This window comes from Delphinapterus leucas, chromosome 8, assembly GCF_059928025.1.
Source record: "Delphinapterus leucas isolate spDelLeu-1000000601 "Yukka" chromosome 8, BTC_Dleu_Yukka2, whole genome shotgun sequence".
Taxonomy (NCBI): domain Eukaryota; kingdom Metazoa; phylum Chordata; class Mammalia; order Artiodactyla; family Monodontidae; genus Delphinapterus; species Delphinapterus leucas.
Genome location: NC_143136.1, coordinates 2,291,036 through 2,317,229, shown reverse-complemented (window position 1 = coordinate 2,317,229; position 26,194 = coordinate 2,291,036). Strand labels below are relative to the sequence as shown.

General features: G+C 61.2%; 1 protein-coding gene across 3 annotated transcripts in view; it reads right to left on the bottom strand.

Annotated features, from left to right (window-relative positions):
* Window positions 1–26,194, bottom strand: part of HDAC4 (histone deacetylase 4) — a 284,717-nt gene that overhangs the window by 39,420 nt on the left and 219,103 nt on the right. For 2 of the 3 annotated variants that reach the window (XM_089916114.1, XM_089916115.1), the window contains exons 12-16: window positions 23,159–23,397; window positions 14,945–15,184; window positions 11,946–12,132; window positions 8,535–8,668; window positions 5,768–5,888 (exon numbers count right to left, since the gene is read on the bottom strand). In XM_089916114.1, coding sequence (XP_089772240.1) covers window positions 5,768–5,888; window positions 8,535–8,668; window positions 11,946–12,132; window positions 14,945–15,184; window positions 23,159–23,397 — 921 coding nt within the window. The remainder of the gene's footprint in view (window positions 1–5,767; window positions 5,889–8,534; window positions 8,669–11,945; window positions 12,133–14,944; window positions 15,185–23,158; window positions 23,398–26,194) is intronic. The other variant, XM_089916117.1, reaches the window with a different exon arrangement.

The following is a 26,194-nucleotide window of genomic DNA, read 5'->3' as shown; positions in this document are numbered from 1 at the left end:
TGCAGTGCATGACGGGGGGCGGGGGAGAGGGGAGCTGGCACCACGCTGTCCTGCAACAGATTCACCCAATGGCCTGAATCAGGGAGGGCGGCACCAGCCCCCCGTGCCCCCATTGGCCCTGCCCTTGACACGCGGCAGTGGCTCTAGGTGACCACGGGCTGGGAATGGCTTCAAGATGGTTCTCGTAACACTAACTATTCCAGCACACAGGAACGTGATGCTAGGGACGTAAGAGCTTTCTCCCAAAGAATCCAAGCGCCCGTGTGTGCATCCATGTACATCCATCAGTGTGTGTGTAAATGTGAGTGAGGGGGCTCTGCTGAGACTGGATTCCTGTGTTTGAAATTACAGACTGATGCATTAAAACCATAAATCATCTGAATATTTTGATTTTGCTCATTATCCGGCCAGGAAAGACCACAATAATAAAAAAGGTAGAGGATACCCTGAATTCGGATGGGCAGCAGGGAAACAGGGAAGCTGTCCTGGCCCAGAGCTCCGGAGCGGCCCAGCGGTGGCCTCTCCGCACAGCTGGTCTCCCCCCGGCCCCAGCCGCCTCGGCCGAGGTCCCAGTTGGTCAGCGAGTCCCTCCCCCACTGGCGTCCTGTGTTGCGGGGCCACCACTGCCTAGGCCAGGTCACAAAATGTTCAAGCCGAGAGACGGGGGTCTGACGCTTGAGGGGCACCCTTGCTCTCCCAGTCCTGGCAGGTTAGCTGACAGGCAGGCTGGGATGCGGACGGGCGCGGGGAAGATGCTGGCTTTCTTCCGCCGCTCCTGCTGCTATGCTGTGAGCAGAGGGTCGCCTAGTAACCCTTCACCTGAGCTGGGAGAGGCACTCATGAGGTGCTCTGCAGCCCTGGGTCCGCACTCCTCAGCCACCGGGCCAGGCTCCCTCCCCAGGTCGCTGCCATCAGAAGATGAACCCTGACTTCCAGGAACACCTAAGGTGGTGAACAGGTAGCCCCCTGCAGCCCGGCCAAGCTGTGTCACTGCCCCACACTCACTACACAGGCCTCTTTGCACAAGGCTTGGAAATTTGTGGATTCAATTAAAAAGAGGAAGGGGGATCACCCAGTGGTGTTTAAACACCACATCAGGGTACTGTTAACATCACCAACTCTCACCACGTCTGGACAGTCAGACTGATACAATGACGTCAGAGCGGCCATCAGAGATGCAAATAGGTCTCAAGTGGCAGGAAGGTATCTGCTTGGGCATCCCCACGGCAACGCGAGTAGACTTCACAACACAAAACTCAGCAGGAGAGAAAAAGGAAACAGAACGGGTTATAATACCATTATGGTAAATGGAACACACACTCACAATACGTGTGTTTGTGACAACACACTTGGCTCATAAAAGAAACACTAAATACACTCCCGTGGCTGCCTATGGGCGGAGCGGGGTCTGAGATGGTGGACGAACACTTCAACAAAGAAGCCACGAACAGCAGAGGGGCTTCCAGGGACGGAGATGCTGGATGAACTGAGGGGGATCCCCCACGTGGTCACGGACACGGCTTGGCGGGAGGAAGGCGCCGGCTCCCGGCTCACCCACCGTTTACTCTTCCCCAAGGACTCCCGGCTCCGGCGTCTCTCTCATTTCCGATCACCCGTCTTAAGCCCAGTTTGGAACCAGACTGGAAGCCTCACCCGTCCTCCTGGCAGGGGACCCGAGCCTCCGTGCCTGCAGGGAGACCATCCTCCCGTCACCCGATCCCCTGCCCCATGGAGCAGCGCATGCCCAGGAGACGGGCTTGCAGAAGGACTCCTGGCGGGCTGACCAGGGGAGGGATATGGAGCGTGCGTGGACCCTGGGCCACACGGTGCGTTCAGGGGAGGCCGGCTGCTCTCGGGGCTGAGGCCCCCGGACGCTCCTGGAGACTGCTGAGGCGGGGGCTACCGGTCCCGGGACCCACGGGCAGCCCCTCCCGTGCGGGAGAACGGTCCAGGAACCGGGCTCTGCGTTTCCTGGGGGATCCCGGGGCCCTGCCGGACGTGCCGGCCTGAAGACCCTGCACTTGGCCCACTCGGCCCCTCCCTCCGAGCCCGCTGATCTTCTCCCCCATCCACACTGTCCTCGTCCTTGATGCCTCCTTTCCACAAAGCCCTGCCTGGGCCCAGGCCAGACCCTGTCCTCTGGGCCCGGCCGGCGCTCTGTCTCATTTCTGGACATTCTTGCTCCGATCCACACCCCTCCCTGTGCCTTGGGCTCAGCCTCTGGGCTCTCCCGGGTGTCACCTGTCCTCCGGAGCCCTGGGCCCCTTCCTGGGGGCAGCCGGCTTAGACCTCCCTGCCCTCCCGAGTCCACGACTCTGGGTGTGGGGCCTGGGCACCCCCAACAAGCCCTCTCAGTTCAGAGGACACAGATGCGTTTTGGGGGCGCCAAGTGGAGGATGTCGTACACTCTGAAGAGTCTATTCTGTATCTGTGTCCAGTCTGCATCGTAGACGCCCCTCGGCCGAGGGAGAGAAGAGAGCAGCGCGCCCCCTTCCACGGGGAATGGGGACCCCCTCCTCGGGCCAGTCGCCCCCATACACCTCCTGGTTTCCTGTGTGTTATCCTAAACCACGTGGCCGAGCTTTGGAAAACCAAACTGAGTAGCAGGGACGAACCTTGCTGAGTGAGGACACAGGGCCCTTGGGGGGCAGCAGTTCCCGGGACAGGAGCCGGAGTGTCTACTTCCCTGGAGTCCACGTGTGTCTGCAGAGCAGGGCTCACAACAGCCAGGGCACCTGGCCGGGCCAGGGACCAGGCCCGGGACGTGGCCGTGGGGGGAGCAGCTCTGGAGGTCTTCCTCGGCCCACTGTGACCACCCCCACTCCCGGGGGCGGGCGAAGTGAGCCCCCAGCTGACCCAGGCAGCAGAGCCCGCGTGAGGAACAGGGGCTGCACGGCCAAGACAAGAGGAGACCCTGGGCAGGCTATCGCGGGTCCTGGTCTGGCCACCGTGGCGGTCCGGCTTGGTGGACACTTTGGTGGAGACAGCCCAACAGGAGGCCTTCTCAGCCACACTGGTCCCGGCTGTCCTGGGGGCTTCCACATGGGGAACGGGCGGCCTCCTGACCTGCCTTCACCATCCTCGGTGGGGGGCCTCTGTGACTGACATGGCTTCAGTGTTTTTGTCCCCCCAAATTCACATGTTGGAACCCTTACCCTCAATGTGATATTAGGAGGCGGGGCCTTCGGCAGGTGATTAAGCCATGAAGATGGAGCCCTCGTGAATGGGGTTAGTGCCCTTATAAAAGAGACCCGGGAGAGCTCCCTCACCCCTCCCACCATGAGGACCCAGCAAAAGGCACCGGCTGTGAACTGGCAAGAGGCCCTCACCCACCATGCTGGCACCCTGAGCTCGCATGTCCAGCTTCGGGGCAGAGAGCAAGCCTGGACGTGCCCTGATTCACCCTCATACTTGACCAAGTCTGGCTGGGTGAAAACTTCAGGCTGGAAAGAAACTTCCCCCAGAACGGGCCAGGCGCTGCACTGCTACCGAGGGGCCTGACGTCGTCCTGGTTCCTGGCAGACCTGGTCCCCTCCCTGGAACATCGCAGCACCCTTGCATCTCGTCCCTGTGCTCTGAGATTTCCCAGCGGTGCTCCCTGGCAGGGTTCTCGTGGCCGGCGGCTGGTCCTCCGGTCCTGGGACCTTCTCGTGATCACCCCAGATGCTTTCCTTTCCTTTCCTTCCCGTGTCCTCCGGAAGCCCCTGCTCCCTGGGCCCTGAGTGCAAGGAACGCTCCTTGGATTTTCTTCTTTTCTCCTGTCTCCTGGTTTCCAGCTCTGGTCACCTTCCTGCTCCACTTTCCGGGACCTTGACTCACCGTTCCTTCCAGCCCCAGGACTCGACTTCTGTGACCATGTTTCACTTTACTCTCTGTTCTGTTTCTTCCCTTCTCTATGGCCCTTGCTCACGTTCTGTGGATGTGGAATCGCCCTCTTTAAGGATTTTAATGCTGTTCTTGGCTCTCTCTGCAGCGCCCCCCTCCGGTCCCCGCACCCACCCAGGAGTCTGGTCTCCGAGCTGCTGCTGAGCACCTTCCAAGGTGCCGATAATCCTTGGTCTTCTGTTCGTGGCCCAGAGTGAGGACGTAAAGCCGGTGGAAGGTGTGGGGACACGGTGGGGACACGGTGGGGACACGGTGGCCTTCTGAACCATCAGCACCACGTCAAGAACCTTAGGGGGCCATCTGCTGCGGGGCCCCTGATGACAGCTTCCTTTGGGCTAGTCAGTCCCTGAAGGAGGTCCCCATCTCTGCCCGGGGGTAAAGGTCAGCGTGCCGGGAGCCCAGCATGGGGCGGGGGGTGGCGGCCTCACTGTGCTCTGTGCCTGTGTCTGTCCCAGCCCAGGGACCCTGTGCCTTTCTGTCCAGGGCTGTGGGGTTGGCAGGGAGTCGGGACAGAGGCCTCTCAGGCCCCTGTGGCCCGGTCCCCTGTCTGAGCCCCGCCTGTTCTGCACCCCGGGGCCAGGGTCCCTGCGGTCACTGTCCCTGGGCTGTCCGAGTCAGCGGACGGAGATGGGGGTGTCCGTCCCCGTGCCGCTCTGCAGCCCACTGCCCGGCACCGGCCGTCCAGCCCCGGGTCTCCTGCTCCTTCCCTGCCTCCCAGGTGCGAGGGTTTCTGTCTTTTAAAAGCCCTGTTGCTACACACGACCCCCACCCCCCCCCCCAGGCCAGAGCCCGAGTGTCTCCTCGCGGCCTCCGCCACCCCAGCTCCCCGCTCTAGGGGGGCTCAGTGCCTACCGGGAGCACAGCAGAAGAGAAGACGTGCTCCCCGGGCGCGCGAATGAGCGAAGGGGAGCATGAGTGCCCGGGGAGGGAGCACGGCCGCGCTGCAGGATCCCCAGGAGGGTCAAGCCGGTCCAGCGCAGGGCTGGGCACAGAGATGACCTTCGCAACACCTGGCACGGAAACCAGAGGAAACAGCGCACAGCCCACCCCTTCCCCCCGCCACATCTGGGACCCCAGCGGCTGTGATTCCTAGGCCCCTGCTGCCTGCTTTGGCTCAGCTCAGGGAGGAGCCCCAGGGGGCTTCTCTCCCCAGGGGGCAAAGGCAGGGATGGGGAAGGAAACCCACGGTTGGCGACTGCCCCGGTTCCAGGCAGCTGGGAAGCGGGGGAGGGAATTACCCAGCAGGGGTCCTGCCCGGAGTGGGGCGGGCGCCTGCGCCCGGGAGCCTGGGGGACCCTGCCCTTCTGTCAGACCCCCCCTGCCTTATGGGGAGACTCTCACCACCTCCCAAAGCAGAAGATGCCTGTTAGGAGGTTCCTTCCGTCAGGCCCAGATCCCGCCCCCTCATCTGGGGGGCTGCCTGCCAAAGCCGAAGACCCTGGCCCCCGGGGAGGAGGGGCCAGGTGTGGGGCGGGGGGCTCGGGTTGCCACGGTGCCCCCCCCGAGTCTCGAAGTGCGTACCCCACACCGACTCCAGGCCCAGTGCGGGTGGCCGGGTGGCCTCCAGCAACCCAGCTCTACTATTTAACATTCTGCAAAACCACTGATTCTCAGCCCATTTTCTCCCCAAGACACCGGACACAAAGCAAGAAACCAACTGCCCACGTGAATGCCGAGCGTGGAAATCTCTCCTCTGGCCCCTCACCTGAGAGCCTGGCCCGGGCACCACGGAGAAGGGTCATCCCTGCCCCAGCTGCCCGCACAGAGCCTGGTGGGCAACACGCGCCTGTGCAGTGGGGGGCATGCAGGTGGGGCGGGGCCTCGGGCGAGGGCAGGGCTGCAAGCAGCCTTGGCAGTAAAGGGAAAGAAGGCCTTGAAATACCTAGGAGTTTCTTACTGTCCAGTTTCTGCCTGTTGAGGGGGTTCGTGCCGTAGAGCAGGGCGTGCGCCTCCGAGTGCACCGTCTGCAGCTCCTCCAGGGTGGCCTTGCGTCCGCGGATGCACTGCGGGGACAGAACAAGACAGGCTACTGCAGGGGCGGGCCTCAGCAGAGAACCGGCACCCAGGAGGAGATGAAATTCTATACGGGCACGAGCACAAAATTATTTGGTTATTGTGAAATCCAAAGCAAACATCACCTGATGCGACATTTGAAAAATATTTAAGAAATATTTTACAGGGTTTGCACTTTAGTTAAAACTTAGAAAAACGTTTTAAAAAAAGATAATTCCAGCCTTCAACGCTTTAACCTTCACAGTCACACAACTGATTTGGCATCAAATTATTGCTTTGCTTTCCAACTGCCGGGGTCTGGTCTTAAAAGAGAGACGAGCTGCCTGGGGGTGGACCTGCTCTCAGGAAGCGGGGGCCAGACCCCAGCTCCTTGGGCATCTCCGAGCCTTCCCGCGAGCCTGAGACGGCCCGCAGTCGTCTGACACCCCGATCTGCGTGTCCGTCCGCATTTTTCTTCGGTTTGGAAATTCCTCAAATCTGGACGCCTCAGCTATTTTCAGATGTTCTCCAGAAATTATCTTGAGCTGAGCTACATTTACTTAACCTTTGAGAAGGAGGCTGGTTTGTGAAGCGGAATTCCAGTTGACACTTCTTTATACTTTCCGAGGGCCAGAGCGACACAGGAAGAGCCAACAGGACCCTGGGGGCCCAGGGGGAGCCCGTGGGCTCGCCGGGCCGGACGCACCCCCGTGCAGGGGCAGGCCAGGAGCTGTGCTCCCCCCGGGGACCTCCAGGGAGGCCCCAGAACCGCTCCTAACGGTACACAGGCCTCCCAGCGACGCCTGCCGACGCAGGAGCACAGGGCAGGGGAACCGGAGGCCGGCTGTGACCGAGGCTTTGCCGGCCTGGTCTCCTCCTCGTGGAGGGGCCACGAGGCCGCAGAGAAGGTTGCCCACCCTGTGGAGTGAGGGGTGCTGGCCGGGAGGCCTGGGCACCGGGGGGTCGCCTGGTCCCTCTGCTTCTCCTCTGTCAGGGGTCCCTCCAACAACCCGTGTTCCCTCGGCCGAGGGAACATGTGTCACCCTCTGGACCTGCAGGTGCCCCGCATGGTGAGTGTCCCCGCACGATGAGGGCACGCCTGGCCCTTCACCCCGGGTCTCCTCGGTACCCGGGGGCCCCTGCGGCCATCGGCGCCGGCCCTCAGTGCCAGGGGGCTGGACGAGCAGCTCGGTCTGCTCCCCTCGCCTCCGTCTCCTGCCTTGAAACTACCCTGGAGGCCCCGGGCCCGAGGGGACCCTCCTGGGGGCGAAGGAAGCGGCGCCTGGGAAGCGGGGTGGGGTGGTGGTCCTGCAACGGAGGAGGAGGGTGCGTCCGCCAGGGCGATGCTGCCCCCCAGTGGTGCAGCCTCACGGGATCCAGGAGCAGGTGCCCAGGGCTCCAGCCCACAACCTCGGGGCCCCCTCCTCTCCAGAGGGACTCCAGGACAGGGTTCTGGACCCAGGCCCCATGCTTTCCCCTCCGAACACCATGTATCGCCATAAACTGGCAGAGAGATGGGGTCACGCGGGACAACTGACCTCAACTCCTAAATACTGGCTTCTGGGGAAGGGGGGCTGGATGGGGGGCAGAGTGGGGTTCGGGCCACGCCCGCCCTCCAGACGGGCTGCTCCGGGCCTGGCCCAGGTGGCACTGGGCTGTGAAGGACAGACGCGGACGTTCTGCTCATCCACGGGGCTCTAGCTTTCCAGGGCCACCCTGTAGGGCAGCACATGCCACCCTGCACACCATCCCCGGCTTCACGGGGTTCCCAGTGTGTGGGGAGACAGCAGGCCCCCACTTGGTGGGCACGTGGGGGGCTGGCTGCCACTGTCCTAGAGGGCTCCTGGGAGGGGGTGCCACCTGCCCCGCTCCACGGATGACAATGCTGTGGCGCCCACGGCCTGGAGCTCCCCCCACCCCCCTCCCCGTGCACCCACACAAACGGTCCTCTGTTTCCTCTCACCCCAGAGCTCAAGACCCTCTTGATGGCCGCATGCCAGGAAATGTCCCTCCCCCATCAGAAGGATGGAGAAGACTCAACGGTCCTTCAGCAGAGCCTTCCTGTCCTCATGGGCCTGGGGCCACCGCAACGGTGGGTGGGCAACGTGAGTCCCAGGCCCCGACAGGCCGGAACAGAGGCAGCTCAGCCCGCCTTGTCGGCAGGCAGCGTGGTCCCCTTGCCAGGCGGCTGGGACAGACGTGAGGGCCCGCCGCTCAGAGGGGTAGGGGCAGAGGCAGTGCTGTGCTTGGGAACCAACGCCAAGCAGACCAGACTGGCCTGCGCACCCTCCCTGCCTCGGGGGCCAGAGGCTCCCCACACCCTGGGAGAAGCTCTCGGAAAAATTCAAGTAAGAGAACTTCCAAGGGAAAGCCAACAGGATGACGGATCCCCCGGACCCCGCCCTTGTGGCAGAGGCCCTGGGATGGCCTGGCCGTGTGACCCGGGTGCTGACGGGGAGCCTGGCTAGGGACTGGCTTCCCAGAGAACAGGAGCGTGCGACAGGAGGTGAAGGACAGGAGAGCTCAGCATTCCTCCAGAAGCCAGGCCCGTGCGCCCGCCTGCAGGGCCCGTGTCCTCCCCCAGGCCCTCCCCCGCTCAAGCCCTGGCTCACTCGGCCCGCATGGGCTCTCCTTGCTGCCCGCAGGGCTGGCCTTACCTCACATCTGCCTCGAAGGCCAGTCTCCTGCAGCCGGGACCAGATGCTCTGGATGCGCCCGGCGTGCTCTGGGTGGCTGTTGGTGTTCCCACAGGTGCACTGGTGCTTCAGCATCAGCGTGTCGTAAACGAGGCCTGGGGCAGAGGTGGAGGCGGCCGCCATCAGATGAGCCCTCGGGTTCCTGGGCAGCTGCCCCCGCCCACCGCCCGCTCACGGCACTCGCCCAACAGTCACAGTCCCCGCCACCCAGGGTGTGGAGGGAGCTGAGCGGCCTGCGGTGCGGGGGGGCAGGCGGGGCAGGAAGAACCGAGAAGGCAGGCGGCCCGCCCCCAGGTCTCTCGGCTGTGAGCCCTGTGGCACTCACGTCCAGGGGACTGCGCTGACCCAGAAACAAGTGAGATTTTGGTCCAAAACTTGAGTCTGTCTGTCAGGGGACTTCTCTATCGAGCGGTTCAACCTTGTGGACTGAGATCCGTCCAAGGTTCTCGGGGCCCAGAGGCTCAGTTCTGCCCTCAGAACCTTGCAGAGCAGCTGGACAGGCGCGTGGAGCTCACATACGCGCTCGCACACACACACGGACGCAAGCGCATTTAAAATCACCCTAGAAATGGACGTAAATGGAGGAGTCCAGGAACTCGCACTCACTCCCCAGCTCTGCACTCTCCACTTGGGACAGCGCTGGAAGCTGTTCAAGCCTGAGGGTGCCCAGCACAGAGCCGGCCCAGCGGCAGGGTCACCCTCAGGAGGGAAGTGCGGCAGCCTCACCAGCCTGGGCTCCGCCGCAGGGAAGCGGTGGCCCTTCCAGCTGATCAAAGTGACTGATGTCACTTGGCAGCTGCGTGGAAGGTGGTGGAACCTGCATGTCTGGAGAAAGGGGAGGGGGGCGAGTGGGTGTGGCCACCTTCAGCTTCCACCAGGAGCCCCCCCGTGCCGTGCCCCTCCTGGGGCGGGGCGGGGGGTGGGTCAGCCCCTGGTGACATCTGCCAGGAGGCGGCCCTGTTGTCCCTGACACAGCACAGTCACACACCTGGCCTCCCAGGGTTGGGACAGTGGGAAGGTGGCTGGGTGAGTGGACGCCCTGGCAGCCACCGGCACCTGTTACTAACACCTGCTCGTTCAGGTGGAGAAGGGAGGGAGCGCCAGGCAAAGAGCAGGGGCCACGGAGTCAGAGGCCCACGGCCGCTCCTTCTCCATGACTGATGCTGCCAAGTGGAGGCATTAGCACCAGCCTCCGGGGGAACGAGCTTCAAGGTGAGCCTGTTCCTACAGGTCCAGCTGGACACGGCAGTGCCCGAGCCTCCCCGCTCAGTCTCTTAGAAGTTGGGCTAATGGGAGTCAGTCCCCTTGCATTGGAGGGATTCTGGGTCCACCAGCAAAACTGAGCGGTGGGGCGGGGGAGAGTGGGGTTGGACTTCTGGTAAAAAAGCAGTAGGACAGGAGCAGGTTTACAGTCAGTGCGCTAACGAGGGTGTGCCTGGTAGCGCGTAACAGATGCACACACACGGCTACGTGGATGGCACGGACGTATGTATGTGCACAGCCCAGAGGCCCATCAGTGCCACGACACGGCCACCCGCCCCTCCACAGTGTCGTCGTGGTGATAAAATCGCCTCCTGACGTTTACTGGCCATGAGGCCAGGAACTTCAAGGTGATGCCACTGTCATCCCCCTTCACAGACGGGAAACAGCAGCAGAGCCGGTCTGCAGAGTGAGCGGGGAGCGGCCAGCATGCTGGGCAGACGCACGTGGGCTCGGAAGACGCCAAGAATGGCCGACAGCAGTGCAGGGCCCCCAGAGTCCTGGCTTCGTAAAATGCACAACGTCGGTGTCTACCTGTCTGTCTGGCTACGCGCAGAAACAACCCAGGAGATGTGACCTGAACGCCGACAATGGCTCCTCCGGGGGGCAGGGTTGGGGCACCCGTTAGCTTCTCAGGTTTCCATCACATGTGTTTGTTTTTTTTTTTTTTAAGTATTTATTTATTTATTTGGCAGCGCCGGTTCTTAGTTGCGGCACGTGGGATCTTAGTTCCCTGACCGGGGATAGAACCCAGGGCCCCTGCCTTGGGAGCGCGGTGTCTTAGCCACTGGGCCGCCAGGGAACTCCCATGTGTGCTTTCTTACAGTGATATGCACCGTTTTAGACATTAAAAAAAAACTGATAATGAAGACAAACTGAGGAGGTCCATCAACAGAGCAGGGTCCAGCGCCCGGGCCGCTGCTGGTGACGTCATGCCAGCCCGCAGGCTCCCTGGTGGGACCACTGACCGCCCAGGGGGCACATCTGACACAGGAGCGTTTCCACTGTGGTCCTGGGGTCTGTCATGGGAGCTGCGCCCTTCTAACAGTGGACCTACCTCAGCCAATGGCCAGGGACTCACACTTTTAAAGAGTCACCGCTGATTCTATTTGTGATACTTGGCAGTTTTCTGGTTTTCTTTCTGAAAAGCAAGAACTTAACTTCTGGATATACTGACTATGGAACTTTTCTCTGAATGTGAGCAGTATCCTGAGACCTGACAGAGAGAACACGGCCACGTCTGCACATCCCAGTGTGCAGAAAAACAGGGCGTTTTATGAGAACTGTTTGGAGGAGGATGAAACTGTTGTGTATTTAGATAACTTTACCTTAACATGCCACTAAGAAGAAATATCCAATGAGTCAGATGGGAACAGTGTGAGGCGCTATCCCGGCCACCCTCCCGTCCCAGGCCGGGTGGAGCAGGGTGGAGGCTGCCCCGGGAGCAGCCTCGGCCCGACAGCGAGGCCAGTGCCTCAGACCCTGGTGGACGCCTCACTTGGCTACAGTTCTCAGCCCTGACTTGCGGGGAGCGCCTTTCAGGCGCAGGCAGAGTCCTGCCCGCAGACTTCTCCCCGGCCGGGCGGGGCAGTGAGGCAGCACAGGTGGAGGACAGCTCGGTGCAGAGAGCAAGCGTCCAAGGGCTGGCCGAGCCCTGCTCTCACGCGATGCGCAAACACTGCACGGGGTCACCTGGGCCTCACAGGCGAGGTCCTGGCCGAGCGCTCAGTTTGAGGTCGGGAAGGATGCGAAAGGGCAAGGTCGCTGCCCTGCTGACCGCAGACAGGAAGCCGCCCGGCCCGCGTAGGCCCGCGGACAGGCTGTTCTCTGGAGACTATGATTCTCCGGGGAAGAGAAGGCGGGCTTCTGGGCTCAGGACAGAGCCCCAGGGTCACAGAATGGGGTGAGGGGAGCCCCAGGGAGAGCTCCATCCGGTGCCCCCAGCCCGGGCTAAGCTGAGGGTGAAGGTCGGGCCAGGTGTGAGGGGTGTGAGCCCTGCAGGAGGCGGGGGGTGCTGAGCCGCACCCTCTGGCCCGCGCAGGCCCCACAGTGGCGCCTCCCGCCCCCTCACGTCTGCCCAGGCCGCAGCCCCGACCCCCTGCCCCACGTTACCTGTGGTGAACCGCGGCTTGGTCGGGGGCTCCTGCACAGACATGGGGAAGGTGGCGGACGCGGGGGAGGACTGCGCTCGGGACAGAGGCCGGTGGCCGCCGAAGGACACGGGGATGCCGGCTGCCTCCATTGACGCCTGGTAGCTCCTCAGCTGGTGGACCCGTTGCTGCTCCAGGAGAAGGGCTTGCTGGGGTAGAGGAGACAAGAGCCATTTTTGTTGCTTCCAGGCAGCTCCTGCCCCTGGCTGGAGGGCTACATGTGTCTCCTCCTCCCAAGTCGCTCATCCACCCGGCCCTTGGCCCTCGGGTGGCACCGGATGGACAGCCTGCGCTGGCCCCGACCAGACCGGACATCCCCGTGGGAAGACAGACCATCAGTGGAGACGCCCGGCGAGCCCGGTCAGGGCTGACAGGGAGGCCCGGCCCAGCCAGGGGGTCGCGGGGGGTCCCTGAGGAGGTAGCACCCAGGGAGGCAGGGCGGCCGGGCAGAGGGTGCTCGAGGCGGGGCTCGGAGGTGTGAAGAAAGGCACTGGTGCAGGAAGCCATGCCGACGGGGCTCGACAGCACTCCCGGCCGGTCTGGATTCGACCAGGACCACTTGGTCTGCACGCCAGAAACTTGGATGAAAAGCACATCACGGCGGAAATGCGACTTCTTCTCCATCCCCAACCTCTTCCCTCTCCTGGTCTCACACGTCCTCACGCCAGGACGGGAAGGACGGCTGAGGCAGAGACGGCCAGGGCCCAGCAGTCTGGGCGTCAGGGCCGGGGGGTGTGGGTGCACCTCTCCGAAGCCTGGACCCAGAGCGCAATCCCCTGGACCCCACTTTAGCCAAAAATAACCAGAGTAAAAGTGGGTGAGTTAAACACACACTTTACAAGCTTCTTTTTCACAGAAGGTATCTTCCATGTGAAGAACGGGCTTCTGTGAGAATGCCAAAAGGTCCGAAAGCGGGAAGTTTGCAAACCAAAGGGCCTCCGCCGGATGAGGCTCTAGGGCTCGGAAGCAGGGAGGCCACAGCTCCTCGGCTGAAGCTGGACAGGCCCCCCCATCACCCCTTCCCTGCTCTGGACTGAGCCAGCGGACAAGCACACACAGGAAGACGCCACGGGGACCGGGGGCTGGGTGGGAGAGAGGCGCTGCGCCCACGGGGAGGTGGGGTGCTGGATCTGGGGTGGAGTCAGGGGAGCGGTGGAGGTGCCAGCACCGCGGGCGGCCACCCAGCCCCTGCCAGAAGCGCGGGGAGCGGGGGGCTTCCTCCCTGGGCGGCCACGGAGGGGAGGGCAGGACACCCTGTTCAGAGGTGCTGGAGAAAGCAGGGCTCCTGGGCGACTGCAGGCTCCACGGCCAGCCCTGCCTCTGTTCCCGGGGGAAACGCTGTCCTTTGGGAAGCGCGGGCCCCGGTGAGGAGCAGACCCCCTGGACGAGGGCCCACGGCTGTGCCGCGGCCCTGGGGGCGGCCTCTGTCCGGGCTCCTGACCTCCTGCCTTTAGGAAGCAGAGTGGAGAGGAGAGAGCCCGGAGCCCCTCCCAGGCGCTTCCTCCCCTTCTGCTGACAGGGCGCCCAGTCTCTCCAGATACGAGCCGCCTACAGAACGTGGTGCCCGTCTTAAGCTGAGACCTGCATATTGTTGCGTGTGCACCAAGCTCCCCCGAGAGGGGCTCTGCTTGTGGTTTCCCAAAGCATACAGAAAGCAGGCGTTTCTGATAACTGTCTCAGGCTTGGAGTACAACGAGGATAATTTTCCTTAGTGAATGCTGGCCACTTTATCATTGACAAGACACTGGCCCTAAAAAATTGTCGAAACGCCTTCCAATTTCATACTAGCGTACGAACAGCAAGCTGAATCCCAGTTATAATGAGAGGCTGGCTTCCTTCAAAAACGTGCAAGGCCCACGCCCCTCAGCACGGGAACAAGGCCCCAGCTCAAGCCCCGTCACCTGCAGGAGTCTGCACAGCACAAAAGACAGCGGCTTCCTCCTGCTGGGACCTCCCTGTTTTCATTAAGTGTTGGTTCCCGTGCACTTTGCAGAGTGGTGTTTAGCGCTGAGGCTGTGGCCCGAGACAGGAGACCGGCTGCCCTCCGAATGACAAATAAGAAAAGCAACACAGCGCCAGCCACCTGCGGTGCCTGCCCTGGCGTGTGGAGCCGGCAGAGAGGGCTGAGCTGCGGCCTGTGCGGGGTCTCCAGAGAAACCTATGAGCTAATCCCGTGTGTCACCTCCCACCCCAGTCCAGATGCCCCCGGGTGGGCAGACGAGCAGCAGAGGCGCCTGGCCTGGGCTGCCGGGCCAGAGGAGGAGCTTGGCTGGGCAGCCGGCACCAGGCTCAGCAAGGAGGGGGTGGGCAAGCTGGGGCCCTGCACCTCGGGTGCTGAGCTCCAGCATCGATGAAGGACACGATTAGATATTAGATTCCACTCCTCAGATGCCCTGGGCCGGATTCCGACTTGCTGGCCGGCCGCGCTAGCGTTTCCCTGACCTGGCAGTTTTCCTTTTCACTCAAAGTCAATGAATCATCCCTCAGATCTAGTCATCAGTCTTGTGAGTTTGTTCATTGCACGTCAGTGCCAGGGAGCCTGACCCGCTCTGGACACCGGGCCAGGCTGCTGCGCTGCACCTGTAAGGCTGGTCGCTGGTGGCTTCTTGGCCCCCGAGGTCCTGGCTCCTGATCAGATGCCACCTAGCTTTCTGATCAGTTAACGAACCAGCCTCCCTCCCCTCGTTTATGCTGATCCCACCAGCACTTGCATCCGTGTTCAGCTACAGCCTGTGAACCTGAAGGAAAAGCATCCCTAAGGAGTTCAGGGCCTGTGCTTAGCCGGAAAGCAGGTGCATAAGTGCCCACAGCGGGCAAAGGGCCAGTGTCCCTGGCGGTGACCCGCTATAACACAGATGTCGCACCACACCTCCCTCCCGCATCGCCAGGGAGACAGGGCCTGGGCGGCGGGTGTGGAGGAGGGCACCGCCCCCGGGGCCCGGCCCTGCTCAGCGGGGTCACCTGTCTGAACAGCAGCTCCTGCTCGGTAGACTGCCGCTGGCCCGGTGCCACGTCGTCCTCATCGCTCTCAACGGGCTCCTGCTTCACCTGCACCCCGGCCAGCGTGTGCGCCTCCTTCGGCCCTGAGGGCCGGTCCAGGAACGGCTCCTCCAGGAGGGCCTGGTGCTCACGCAGCTCCTCCTCAGTCTCCTCGGGGTGGCTCTCGGGCTGCCGGGCCGGCTCGCTCGCTTTGGGGATGATCTGCAACACAGAGGGTAGGGACGGAGCTCGGTGTGACATGGGGCGAGAGAGATCGCGGGACAGGAGAAGGCTGGTCACAAAGCCCACACCTCAGAAACACAGGGGCCAGCCTCTGAGGGCGCTGGCACACGCGCACGCTTGCACATGCGCACGCACGCACGCACACGCGCACAAAGCCCACACCTCAGAAACACAGGAGCCAACCTCTGAGGGCGCTGTTACACACACACGCACACACGCACCCGCACCCACACCCACACGCATGCGCACAGACGTGCGCGCGCACACACACACACACACACACACACACACACACGGGTGCCAGGTGCTGTCTGAGGTGCTGAGAAAGGACACAGCCCGGCATTTGGTACCTGCTCTTAAGCACATGTGTGCCTGGCACAGAGAAGCGCAATGCAAGTTACAGGTGTGGACCCACGTCCACACCTGGGCGTGAAGAGGGAGGCCTCCTTCCTTCGCGGTCACAGCTGCTGGGAGAAACCTCGCCCGTGCCCCTCCCCTGCCACCTCAAGAACACGCGCGTCCCAGACGCCGTGATGACCCTGCCTGCCAGCCCCCGACGGGACACACGTGGCTCCCCTGCTGTCCCCTGGCCTCTGCGCCCACTCACGCCTCACTGTCCGGTCGGCCCTGGGCCTGCTGCCCGGACACCAGACTCTTCAGCAGTGCGGTCCTTTCCCTGCTGAAGGTTCCACACGCCGGTAACTCCCAGACGCAGGTGCCCGGCCCAGGCCTCGCTCCTCATCCCCAGACCTACCGCCCGACGGCCTGGTAAGCATCCTGGCTCAACACGGACACCCGGGGCACCGGCTCTCGCTGGCCCTCCGCCTTCCGTGCCTGCCCAGCACTGCCCATCTCATGTCTCTGGAGAGCACACTTCTCTCCATTCTCACGCTCTGCTCCCGTCCTGCACTGGGCAGCCTGCATCTCCTGCTAGACCACAGCCACGGCCTTCTGAGGCCCTCTCCCGTCCACCTCCGCGTGGCAGTGACAGTGGGCTCTCAACGTGCCACCACCCTGCCTAAGCCCCTGCAACTCTTCCTCTCGTCCTTACTTTGCTCCTCTGCCGTCGGCCCCGCTCACCCTCCCCTCCAACCACGCCATGGCCATCCTGACATCACTGCAGTTTCCTCCCAACGGGCTCCCCACGGCTTCCCTCCCTCCCGGACGCCCCTGGGCTGACGCCTCGACACCCCTTAGACCTCCAGTCTTCTCCGGGAGGCGTCCTTTGGCCTTCCGGGTGGGGGCTGGGTGATGCTCACCTGCGTCCGCACCCCCAGGCTTTTCCAGCCACAGGAGTCATTGCAGCTCTGCAGCTGCCATTTACACGGCCGCCTGACCTGCAGCCTGCAGTTCAGGTGAGGGTAGGGGCCACTGCTGACTTACCCACGGGGCACATGGTAATTATCCATTAAACGTTCACCTGAACGACTAGGTAAGTGAATGAGCCGTCCAGGGAGTGGGAGGGTCAAGGTGGAAAGTGAGCAAGGCCAGCAAGGCCAGCACACCGGGGGCCGCAGGACAGCAAGGGCCGGCCCGACGGGGACGAGGTGGGGACCTGGCCCGGCGTGCGGGGTACCAGCAGACGCGCAGCCCAGAAGTAAGCGCTGTGGTCGGCCGGCCCGCCAGGGCCTGGGAGGACAAGGGCCTGCCCTAGCCGCTGCGACATGGGGGGGACAGGGCCATGCAGCAGCAAGGGGGCAGCATGTCCAGGCCTGGGACACCGCAGAGGGAGGGCCGTCCAGGATGGCGCCCTGGGTCTCGGGTGACGAGGCTGCCGCCCCAGGCATGGGGGCCAGAAGACAGACAGGTGCTGGGGGCACAGAGGTCTCGGCCGTGCCCAGCCTGAGGGGAAGTGGTGAGCTGGGAGGAAGCTGAGAAAGAGGAACAGACGCGGGGGCCCCTCCTCGGACGCGGGGACCCCTCCTCTGACGCGGGGGCCCCTCCTCTGACGCGGGGACTTGGGCACAAGGAATGTCTCAGAGCAAATTAATAACTGAACTGCTTGACTTTCTGTAAACTGTGAAAGAACGTGCCCCAAATTTCAAAGCCCCAAGCCTGAAGGTCGCTCTCCATGCACGATCTGTCCATTCGCTGTGGGAAAGGAGTCAATGGGGCAGATGTGACTGGTGTCGGGGCTTTAAGGAGACGTGAAGCTCTCAAAAGCCCCTGTTTAGGTCCCTGCCATGCGAGAGATCTGCCCTGCAGGGGAGAACGAATCTTGCCACCACTCCTGACTCTATTTCTAGAAGGAAACCGAGGTCTTCAAGAAAGCCTAATGTTTTCTCGTCCTGGGCGTTTGTATTTTAAAAAGTCCTTACAGAGCCGCCTGTGCCCTCACCCACACCTGGATGCAGTGAAGCCTGGCCCACGAGGGATGGATTCGGGGACACCTGTGCCAGTGCTGGTATTCCATTAGCTTGTAACCAGCCAGGGGTCAGCTGTACCCGGCGGGTACCAGGGCTCAGCCCCAGAGGAAGACTGAGCTATAGATGCCCTCCTCAGCACCTGCCTTACTTTGCTGAGAAAATAGAGTTTTGATTGGGCTAGGGGTTTCTTTTATGTGATCATCCCTTAAGTTGTTTGTAATGAACACTGTAAAGGAAAGCAACCTATGAAAGCCAAGCCGTGGGGACCCCAGGCCCTTTCTTTACATCTGCCCATGGCAGCTTCTCATCAGAAAGTTCCAGTCCAGCTGGAACAAGGTGGCCTGAGCTCCGGGAGCAGGTCAGCGCCGCTTCAGCAGAAGGCGATGGGGTGTGAGTGGAGAGAAAGCCAGGGCGGGAGGGTGCTGGCTGGCAGACAAAATCAAAACTCTTCGAGTAAACAATCCGCCAACCTCACATCCAGGTGCTTCGACAGATTTCTCACCGTGGTTCATCAGAAAAAAAAAAAGTGTTTTGAAAGTCTGTTTCTGATGATTTTGAGATCTGTCAGTCCCATCTGCTTCCCACACACCTGGAGTCCGCGAGGCCCGTGATGAACTTCGTGCCTGGACAGAGTCCACTAGGGGCCAGACTGTGCCTGCCCCCCACCTGCCCCTCCACTGGGGCTGGGTTGAGGCATGGAGGACCCATCTCTGCCAGAAGAGGGCGCTGGGCCTCTCCCGGGCCCCGGCATGTCCGCAGGCACCTCGAAACCTCAGCAAATGGCATTATAAGCCTTGGCTTTAGGACCCACGGGGTCAAAGCTCTCTCGTTTCCGCTGTCCCCCAGGGCCTGGCGCAGAGTCTGATAGGTAACAGGGTGGGGTTTGTGGGAGGTTTATTGAGCGTGGGGCCTGAGAAGGTGGCTGGGGAACAGACCCGGTGAGAGGACGCCACGGCAGAGGGATGGGGAGGGAAACAGGAAGGGGAGACAGCAGCCAGGATGGATATGGGAGTGGCCAAGGCCCCTTGCGATGCACTGGAGGGCAAGGGTGTGAAAGAATTGGCAACAATGGACAGTGGGGTGGAGGTCAGGGAGAGGGACATGGGGACAGGGACGGGGGCGTGGACAGCAGGGGGCGGGCATGGGGATGGGGGCTCCCAACACCATGGACTTCACCCTCCAGATGAAGGTCCCGGAGGTGCTTTCTCAGAGCGGGTGGCAACCTCCTCTCCGCTCCGTGGAAAGATCCCAAAGGGTCAGGGGACTGCCTGCGGGAAAATGACCCTTGGGGGCTCAGCCAGGAGGGGGCCGAAGGTCAGCAGAGAGGTGGGTCCTGGCACAGTGAGGGGAGGGCAGGGCAGATGGAAAACGGAAGCGGGGAGCACAGATGCTCCAGGCCAGGCTCACAGAGGGAGCCCGGGCGGCTGAGGGCCGGGGAGTGGGTACTTCGGGGGAGGTGGGGACGCCACGTAGACAGAGGGTGCAGGAGAGAGGCTCCCGCAGGGGAGGCCGAGGGGGAGGGCGGGGCCCCTGCAGGGGACTTGGAGAAGCAAGGTCTCTGTCAGGAGGGAGGCTGCGGCGCCGTGGCCCGAGGGTGGCCTGCAGGGGGGTCACCTGGAAGCTGCGCCTGGTCCTGAGGACGCCAGGCCTGCTCCAGGCCCTACGGCAGGCGGCCCCTGAGTGGGTAAGTATATCCGGGGACGCAGTGGAGGTGGAGGCCCCGGGAGCAGCGACTGAAGGGTAGAGGGTCCTCGTCGTCCGGGAGGAAACGGGGTTGTGACAAAGCTGAGAACATGATCACCGAGGAGACAAGGAGAGCAGCCACGGGAAGGTGCACTCAGTGGACAGAAGCTCAGTCCTCGCTCTCTTCCAGCACTTTCCTTTCAACTCCAAAACTACAGCACGGTTTCGAGAACAGTGCAAGACACTCCACATGCCCTTTGCCTGGACATCAGCAGACGGCGGCCATGGAAACAGAGGCAGAGGCCGCCTGTCCTTCTGCTGACCTACCGCGGGCTGTCGGGCTGCCGGACCCAGCTGGCAGACGTGTCAGCACGACGTTCTTCCCAGAACCCAGGGGAAACCGTCCACCGTGGGGCTTTGAGGGACGGGCTTAGCAACCGTATCTGCTGTGTATACAGATGAATTCAGTACCTGTACCCACTGTGTATCACGTGTGAACTTAGTAACTGTGTATGATCCTGGTGACCTGTATTTAAGTTTCCTCCATTGTTCCAATAACGCCACTCGTGGCCTTTTTGGTCTGATTTGAGTCCAGCTACAGGTGAAAATTTGTCTTCAGGTGTCCTGTACGAGGCTGACATTTCGGGAGAGTCCACGTACTCTGTAAAGTGCCCTGGAGGTGGAGGAGGGCTGCCCCCTCAGGAGAGACGTGGGCGGTGCCCCCCGCGGGGCCCGCGGGGCCCTCGGGTCGGGCGTGTGTCCGTCGGCGTGGAGCCGGGCCATCAGGGGTTGGGGTGGTGTGATCGTGTTGCCTGTGGACGTCAGTGCGAGGTCTGTGGGCTGTGTTCTACTTCTTTCCATGAATGACGGGCATAGGGGTTCAAGGGCTGGATGTGCAAGCCTCAGAGGTTTCCACGTGCGTCCTCTGTCCCGTGTGGTGGGGTTCCTGCCCCCAGCCCGGGCACACCCGCCCTCGCCTCCCAGGTCGGCCTGCGTGAGGAGTGTCCCCACCCTTCCCCCTGCAGCTTCACTGTCAGGGATCCCAGGGGCACGACCCCCATCCCTGCAGCCCGTCCTGGCAGGGCCTGGCAGGATGCAGCACCTCTCGGGGGGTGGAAACTCCACACTGGGGTGGGGAGGAGGGCTGTCCCCACGTGGCGGCCTCCCTGTGACGCCGAGGGGCCTGCCACACACCCACCAGGGGTCTTCCCTCAGCAGTGACACTGGTGTGTGTGCAGCCAGTCTCCTTGGGCCACGGCCACAGACAGAGGTCTGTTTCTCTCCCTGTCCATCTGTGAAACGCAGCTCTGCATCCACAGGTTGGGCCGGTCACTCAGCAGATCTGGCTCCGTGAGAGGAAGGAAGGCTCGCTGCGGGTGAGTGCGACAGCGGAGACGTCGGCGGTGATGCCGCAGCAGATGGGACAAACGCATCAGCTCTTTGTCTCCCAAAGACCCTTAGGATCTCGGGAGCACCCTCTCATCAATTAAACGAGAACAGACGTAAGCCATGTTCATAACAAGAAGCTTCTAAAAGCCAGACTAGAGCTCAGGGCCCAGACCTAACTGGTGAGCAGGCCAGTATTTAAAGGTCATTGGATACACTCACCATTAGACACCCAAACAAACGAGGCCCAGTTTTCATATTCACAATGGAGGCTGAACAAGCAGTGAAGCACGCAAGGAATGGCTGCAATCCCGGTGCACGCTGGCCAGGGCTGCAGGGAGCTGGCTCGGGGGCCGTCAGGGTACGAGCCCCCAGAGATGAAGGGCAGAAACGTCAGTGCTGGCGGTACTAGATATGACCGTCAGCTCCCCGAGCATCCCAGGAGAACAGCGCACAAACACTTCAGTCAACTGTCGTTCGCTATGGCAAATCGATCACAGAACAAAATCCAGGGGGACCAGCCAGCTTCTGAATCACTCTGTGAAGAATGCAGCACACACGATAGGTGTTTCCTGTCTTCCTAAAACCTCCTACACGTCCATCACTCGGTTCATGACGCAGTGCAATTAAGAAGCCGGTTGGGGGCTTCCCTGGTGGCGCAGTGATTGAGAGTCCGCCTGCCGATGCAGGGGACACGGGTTCGTGCCCCGGTCCGGGGAGATCCCACATGCCGCGGAGCAGCTGGGCCCGTGAGCCATGGCTGCCGAGCCTGCGCGTCCGGAGCCTGTGCTCCGCAACGGGAGAGGCCACAGCAGTGAGAGGCCCGCGTACCGCAAAAAAAAAAAAAAAAAAAAGAAGCCCGTCGGTATTAGGAAGGTGACGTGAAGTGCCTTTGACACTTTTGACACTTGGTGATGCCCCACTCGCCCACCCTGATCAGGTGCCTTTCCTGCCCGAGTGGGGGGCTGGCTTCAGGGGCCCCTCCCACTACTGACACGGCCCTGTGCTGCCTGCTAGGAAAGCCCGCGCGGCCAAGGGGGCTCCGGGGCGGGGCTGGCGAGCCTGTGTCCCAGCGCCTGGCGGGCAGCAGGGGTCTGGGCTTGGCCTGCCCTGAGCGTCTGGCCTCATCCCTGGAGAGGGCGGGGTCCCTCCTCACCTCTCCACCTTGCACCTGCCAAGCACGTCCCACCTGCCGGGCACCTAGACACATGACCCTTCCCTCGTCCCTAGGCCCCTCCCGTCCCTGACCCTTCCATCCCCCAGGGAAGCAGACAGAGGCCTACGCGCATCTGACAAGTGGAGCACAGGTGACCCACCCGAAAAGGGGAAATGACGGGTGAGCTTTCACGGGAAGCAGACACGTCCATAATCAGGGCTCGCTGCCCCCAATCCGCCAGCGTTCTCACGTTTCCTTCAGAAAATGCCCAAAGTTGCCTCCTATCACCTCAACCTCTTATTTTTTTAACAGCTTTATTGAGATGTAATTCATATAGCATAAAATTCACGCCCTTTAAATTGTGTAACACAGTGGTTTTTAGTATATTTACAGAGTTATGCAACCGTCACCATAAGCTGCTTTTAGAACGTTTCCACGCTTTCATAAAGAAACGTCGCACCCCCAGCCCCTGGTGACCACCAAGCTACTTTCTATGGGTCTGCCTGTTCTGGACGTTTCACGTGAATGCAATCACGCACCATGTGTTTATTAGTCTTTTGTGCCTGGCCCTTTTCACTCAGCACCACGTTTTGGGGTTTACCCACGTGTGGCCTGTGTCAGTGCTTCTTCTCTCTTTGTGGCTGAGCAACGTCCCGTCGTACGGACGTGCCACGCTGTTTATCACGCACCGTGCGATGGGCACGGGGGCTGCCCCCTGCCCACCCATCCGGAGCAGCGCTGCTGTGAGTGCCTGTGGCCAGGCCCTTGCCCTGAGTTCTCCCGGACAGATGCCCCTGAGCTGCCGGGCAACGTGGTCGCTCCACGGTTAACCTTCGGAGGAACCGCTGGACCACGTTCCGAAGTGGCTCGTCTCCTCTGACAGAAAGAGGCTTCACTTCGAATGTAAGCATTAGAAACGAGTCACTCAGAGCTGCTGCTCCTCCGTTTCCATAACCAGCAGGGCCCCGCTAACCTTGCCGCTGCTTCCCGCTGAAAGGGGACCGGGAGTGACCGTTCAGACCGTGGAGGGATGCAGACCTCTGGGCAGGAGCCCTTCCGACGAGGCTGCTGCAACAGGTGGGCAGGGCACGGGTGCCGAGGGGCTCGGAACCCATGCTTTGGGGGCCCCGTGCCTCCGTTGGGGCCTCTCTGCTGCGGGTCTGCTTAAGAGGGTTAAGTGTCCTTAAGAGACCCCAGAGAACCGTGCGGGCCAAGTAGAATAAGCCCCCAGGAAAGAGACGCTTCACGCGCGCAGCGCGCTGCAGCCGCGCCCAAGCCCGCAGCCCCGCCCAAGCCCGCAGCCCCGCCGCCCGCCGCCCCGCCGCCGCCGCAGCCCCGCCCAAGCCCGCAGCCCCGCCTCACCTTGCCGAGGTGCAGCTGCGGCTGCTGCAGGTGCTGCTTGTGCTTCTCCAGGAACTGCTGATGCTGCTGCTGGACCACCAGGTGCTGCAGCGCCTGCGCGCTCTGGGGCAGCGGCGCCGACTGCGTGCGGCCCAGCGGGCGGTGCTGCCGCAGCTTGTGCACCGACGGGGACACGCGCTCCGCCCCCACCAGGGGCTGCGCGTGCAGGGGCAGCGCTCCCAGGCCTGCAAGATAGCGGTCTGAAGAGAACACAGGGGGGAGAGGCAGCAGAGGGGAGGGGAGAGGGCCGTTGAGTGACTGTCGGAGGCCGGCCGGTCCGGCACCGCCTCCCTGCAGCCCGCCGGGCCTGCTCTAAGCTTGGGCTTCAGGGCAGAGGCCTTCCATCATCTGGTCCCCGGACACCCAGGTCCAGGCCGTAAATGAGAATGGTCCCGGCACAAACGCCCTCAGAGGGGCCCAGGTCCGGCTGAGGAAGGGGCCAGGGTTCTCGTGGCTCCAGAGTGTCCTGGAAGAGCAGGCTCCTCCCCGAAAGCCCACAGAACCAGGGTCTGAGGATCGGTGGTCCCTAGGGATCAAACCATCTTAAAGTTCTCTTAAAGCATAGATTTTATACACACAGAGGGCATTAACACTTTAAAAACTCCTGACGCGCATTGCCAAAATCTCTTTCTATGAATTTCTGGAAAGCTTTTGCTACCAGCTGATAGGAAAAGGGCAGCTTGGCCGCACCCGTGCCTGGACTAAGTTTTTCAGTTAAGAATCTATATTGACGGGACAGGGTCTTGTTTGAATCTGTGTTTGAATCTTGTTTTAAAATGCAACCTCTTCACACAAAACCCAGGAAGGTAAACGTTCTTCCTCCTGTATTCCTTTGTATTCCAACCATCAGTATTTTTTTTTAATGAGTTTTGATTGATTTTTATTTATTTATTTTTGGCTGCGTTGGGTCTTTGTTGCTGTGCGCGGGCTTTCTCTAGTTGCGGCGAGCGGGGGCTACTCTTTGTTGCGGTGCATGGGCTTTTCTCATTGCGGTGGCTTCTCTTGTCGCAGAGCATGGGCTCTAGGGCACGTGGGCTTCAGTAGTTGTGGCGCATGCGCTCAGTAGTTGTGGCGCACGGGATTAGTTGCTCTGCGGCATGTGGGATCTTCCCGGACCAGGGCTTGAACCCGTGTCCCCTGCATTGGCAGGCAGATTCTTAAGCACTGCGCCAAAAGGGAAGTCCCAGTATTTTTTTCTTTTACAAATTGTTGATTTAGATAGTTTACCATTTTTCCCCGGTTCCACGGGCAAAAGGGTATAACAAACCCATCCCAGGCCACCTGAGTGTCTGTTCCCTGGCACCTGAACAACATCTAAACATCACTCAGGCAGACTATGACCCCAGATCAGGGTGTCTGACCAGGAGAAACACCAGGTAAACTGACACGCCAGCTCTCGGCTGCCCAGAGAGGCTGGCTCCTGCGACGGGGCACCTGCCCGAGGCGGCCCTGCTGACAGGTGGGTGGCTCCTGCCCTCCCCCCAGGGTCTCCAAGGCCAGCGGGGCTGTGTTGCCATGTTTAGTCGAGCCTGAGACCCCCGGTGGGTACGTACTCTCAGTCTTTTCCTGGTCCCTTCACGGGGGCTATTTCTGAATTAAAAATACTACTTTGTGCCAACAGGAAAAAACCCCTCAACCCTAGCAAAACTGTCCCTTGTTACCTTTTCAAAAAGTTAATCAACCACAGTTCCCTAAGCCACCATCTCTTTTTATCCAAACCAGTAGTTTTCTGGAAAGGTAAGTTATCTTAAACTTTACTGTCTGCTTGGCTACTAAATTAAAGTGAATAACTCAAAATGTATTCGAGATAGAATAGAATCGTTCTCTCCCCAGCTTTCTAGAAAAGTTTTTCTAAAAAGAATGGCATCATCGTAAAGAAGGTCTTTCAGAATTCATCAGTTGTTGATGTAGGTATTGTGGAGGATTAAACCATTTCACGGAGATAAGGAAACCAGCCACCCAACGCTGCATTTATGGGATTAAAAGGCTACTTAGTTACTGAAAAGGTCCCTTCTTGGAAAACATCCCTTGTTGTTTTTAAAGCTCCTGTGGACCCCCAAGAATGAGGGTGTAACAGGTGATGGGACAGCAGAGCCCTGCGCTGGGGTCATCTGGGCCGACCCCACATCATATCCCGCAGAGAAGCTTCTCTCGCTTCTAGAGGAGGGAATACTAATTCCATGGAGATCTGATGTCCGGTTGGACACAGGCTCAGGAACAAGGAGCTCAAGTGGGCCAGCGAGGCTGGGACTCCGGTTCCTGCTGCCGCTGCGGGTTCTCCAGGGCTCCCCTCTCTCTGATCTGGGCCTCCAGCAGCTTGACGACGGCGCAGACGCCTGCCTTCACCGGGCGACGCCTCCCAGAGGACACAGGCCGCGGTCCCCGCGGGGCCGTGGGCGTGTGCTGACGGTGGAGAGGCCATACACACCCCGACACCGGCGATGCTTGGGTTGGACACGGAGCTGCCCGGGGCGCAGGCCTTTCGGGCTGGAGCCCAGTTTTGTTCTGCCTCCGTTCCTCACCTCTCACCCCCATCCCACTCACCCCAAATTTGACTCCAGTGCCCCTGGAGGGTAAAACTGTGGGGCTACCATGCTCAGGGACAAGTGCAGTGATCAGCATCACTGAAAACTGGACACCCTGACCTTCCAGTAGCAAAGCCGTCAGCTGGCAGCCAGTTTCTGGTTCAGAACCTAAAGATGACCCCTTACATCATTAACGAGAGTTTCTGAGGATAACTCAAAAGCAGTTGGTTTTCAGTATATGTTGTAAAACTTTCAAGCATGAGGGCACAGTAAATTAGGATCAAATTCTGTCCTGGATGACCAGCTGCCTGCAGAGGCCGGCTGGGTTGGGCGGGGAGAGGGCCCAGGCTGTCCCGCCCACAGGGACCTGCTTCTGAGTATTTGTGAAATGACGCGGTTCTAGCTCTGACACTGTCTGTCTGTCCATAGTGACCCCCAGCGAGCAGGCAGGTCTGTGGGCCGACCACCGGGG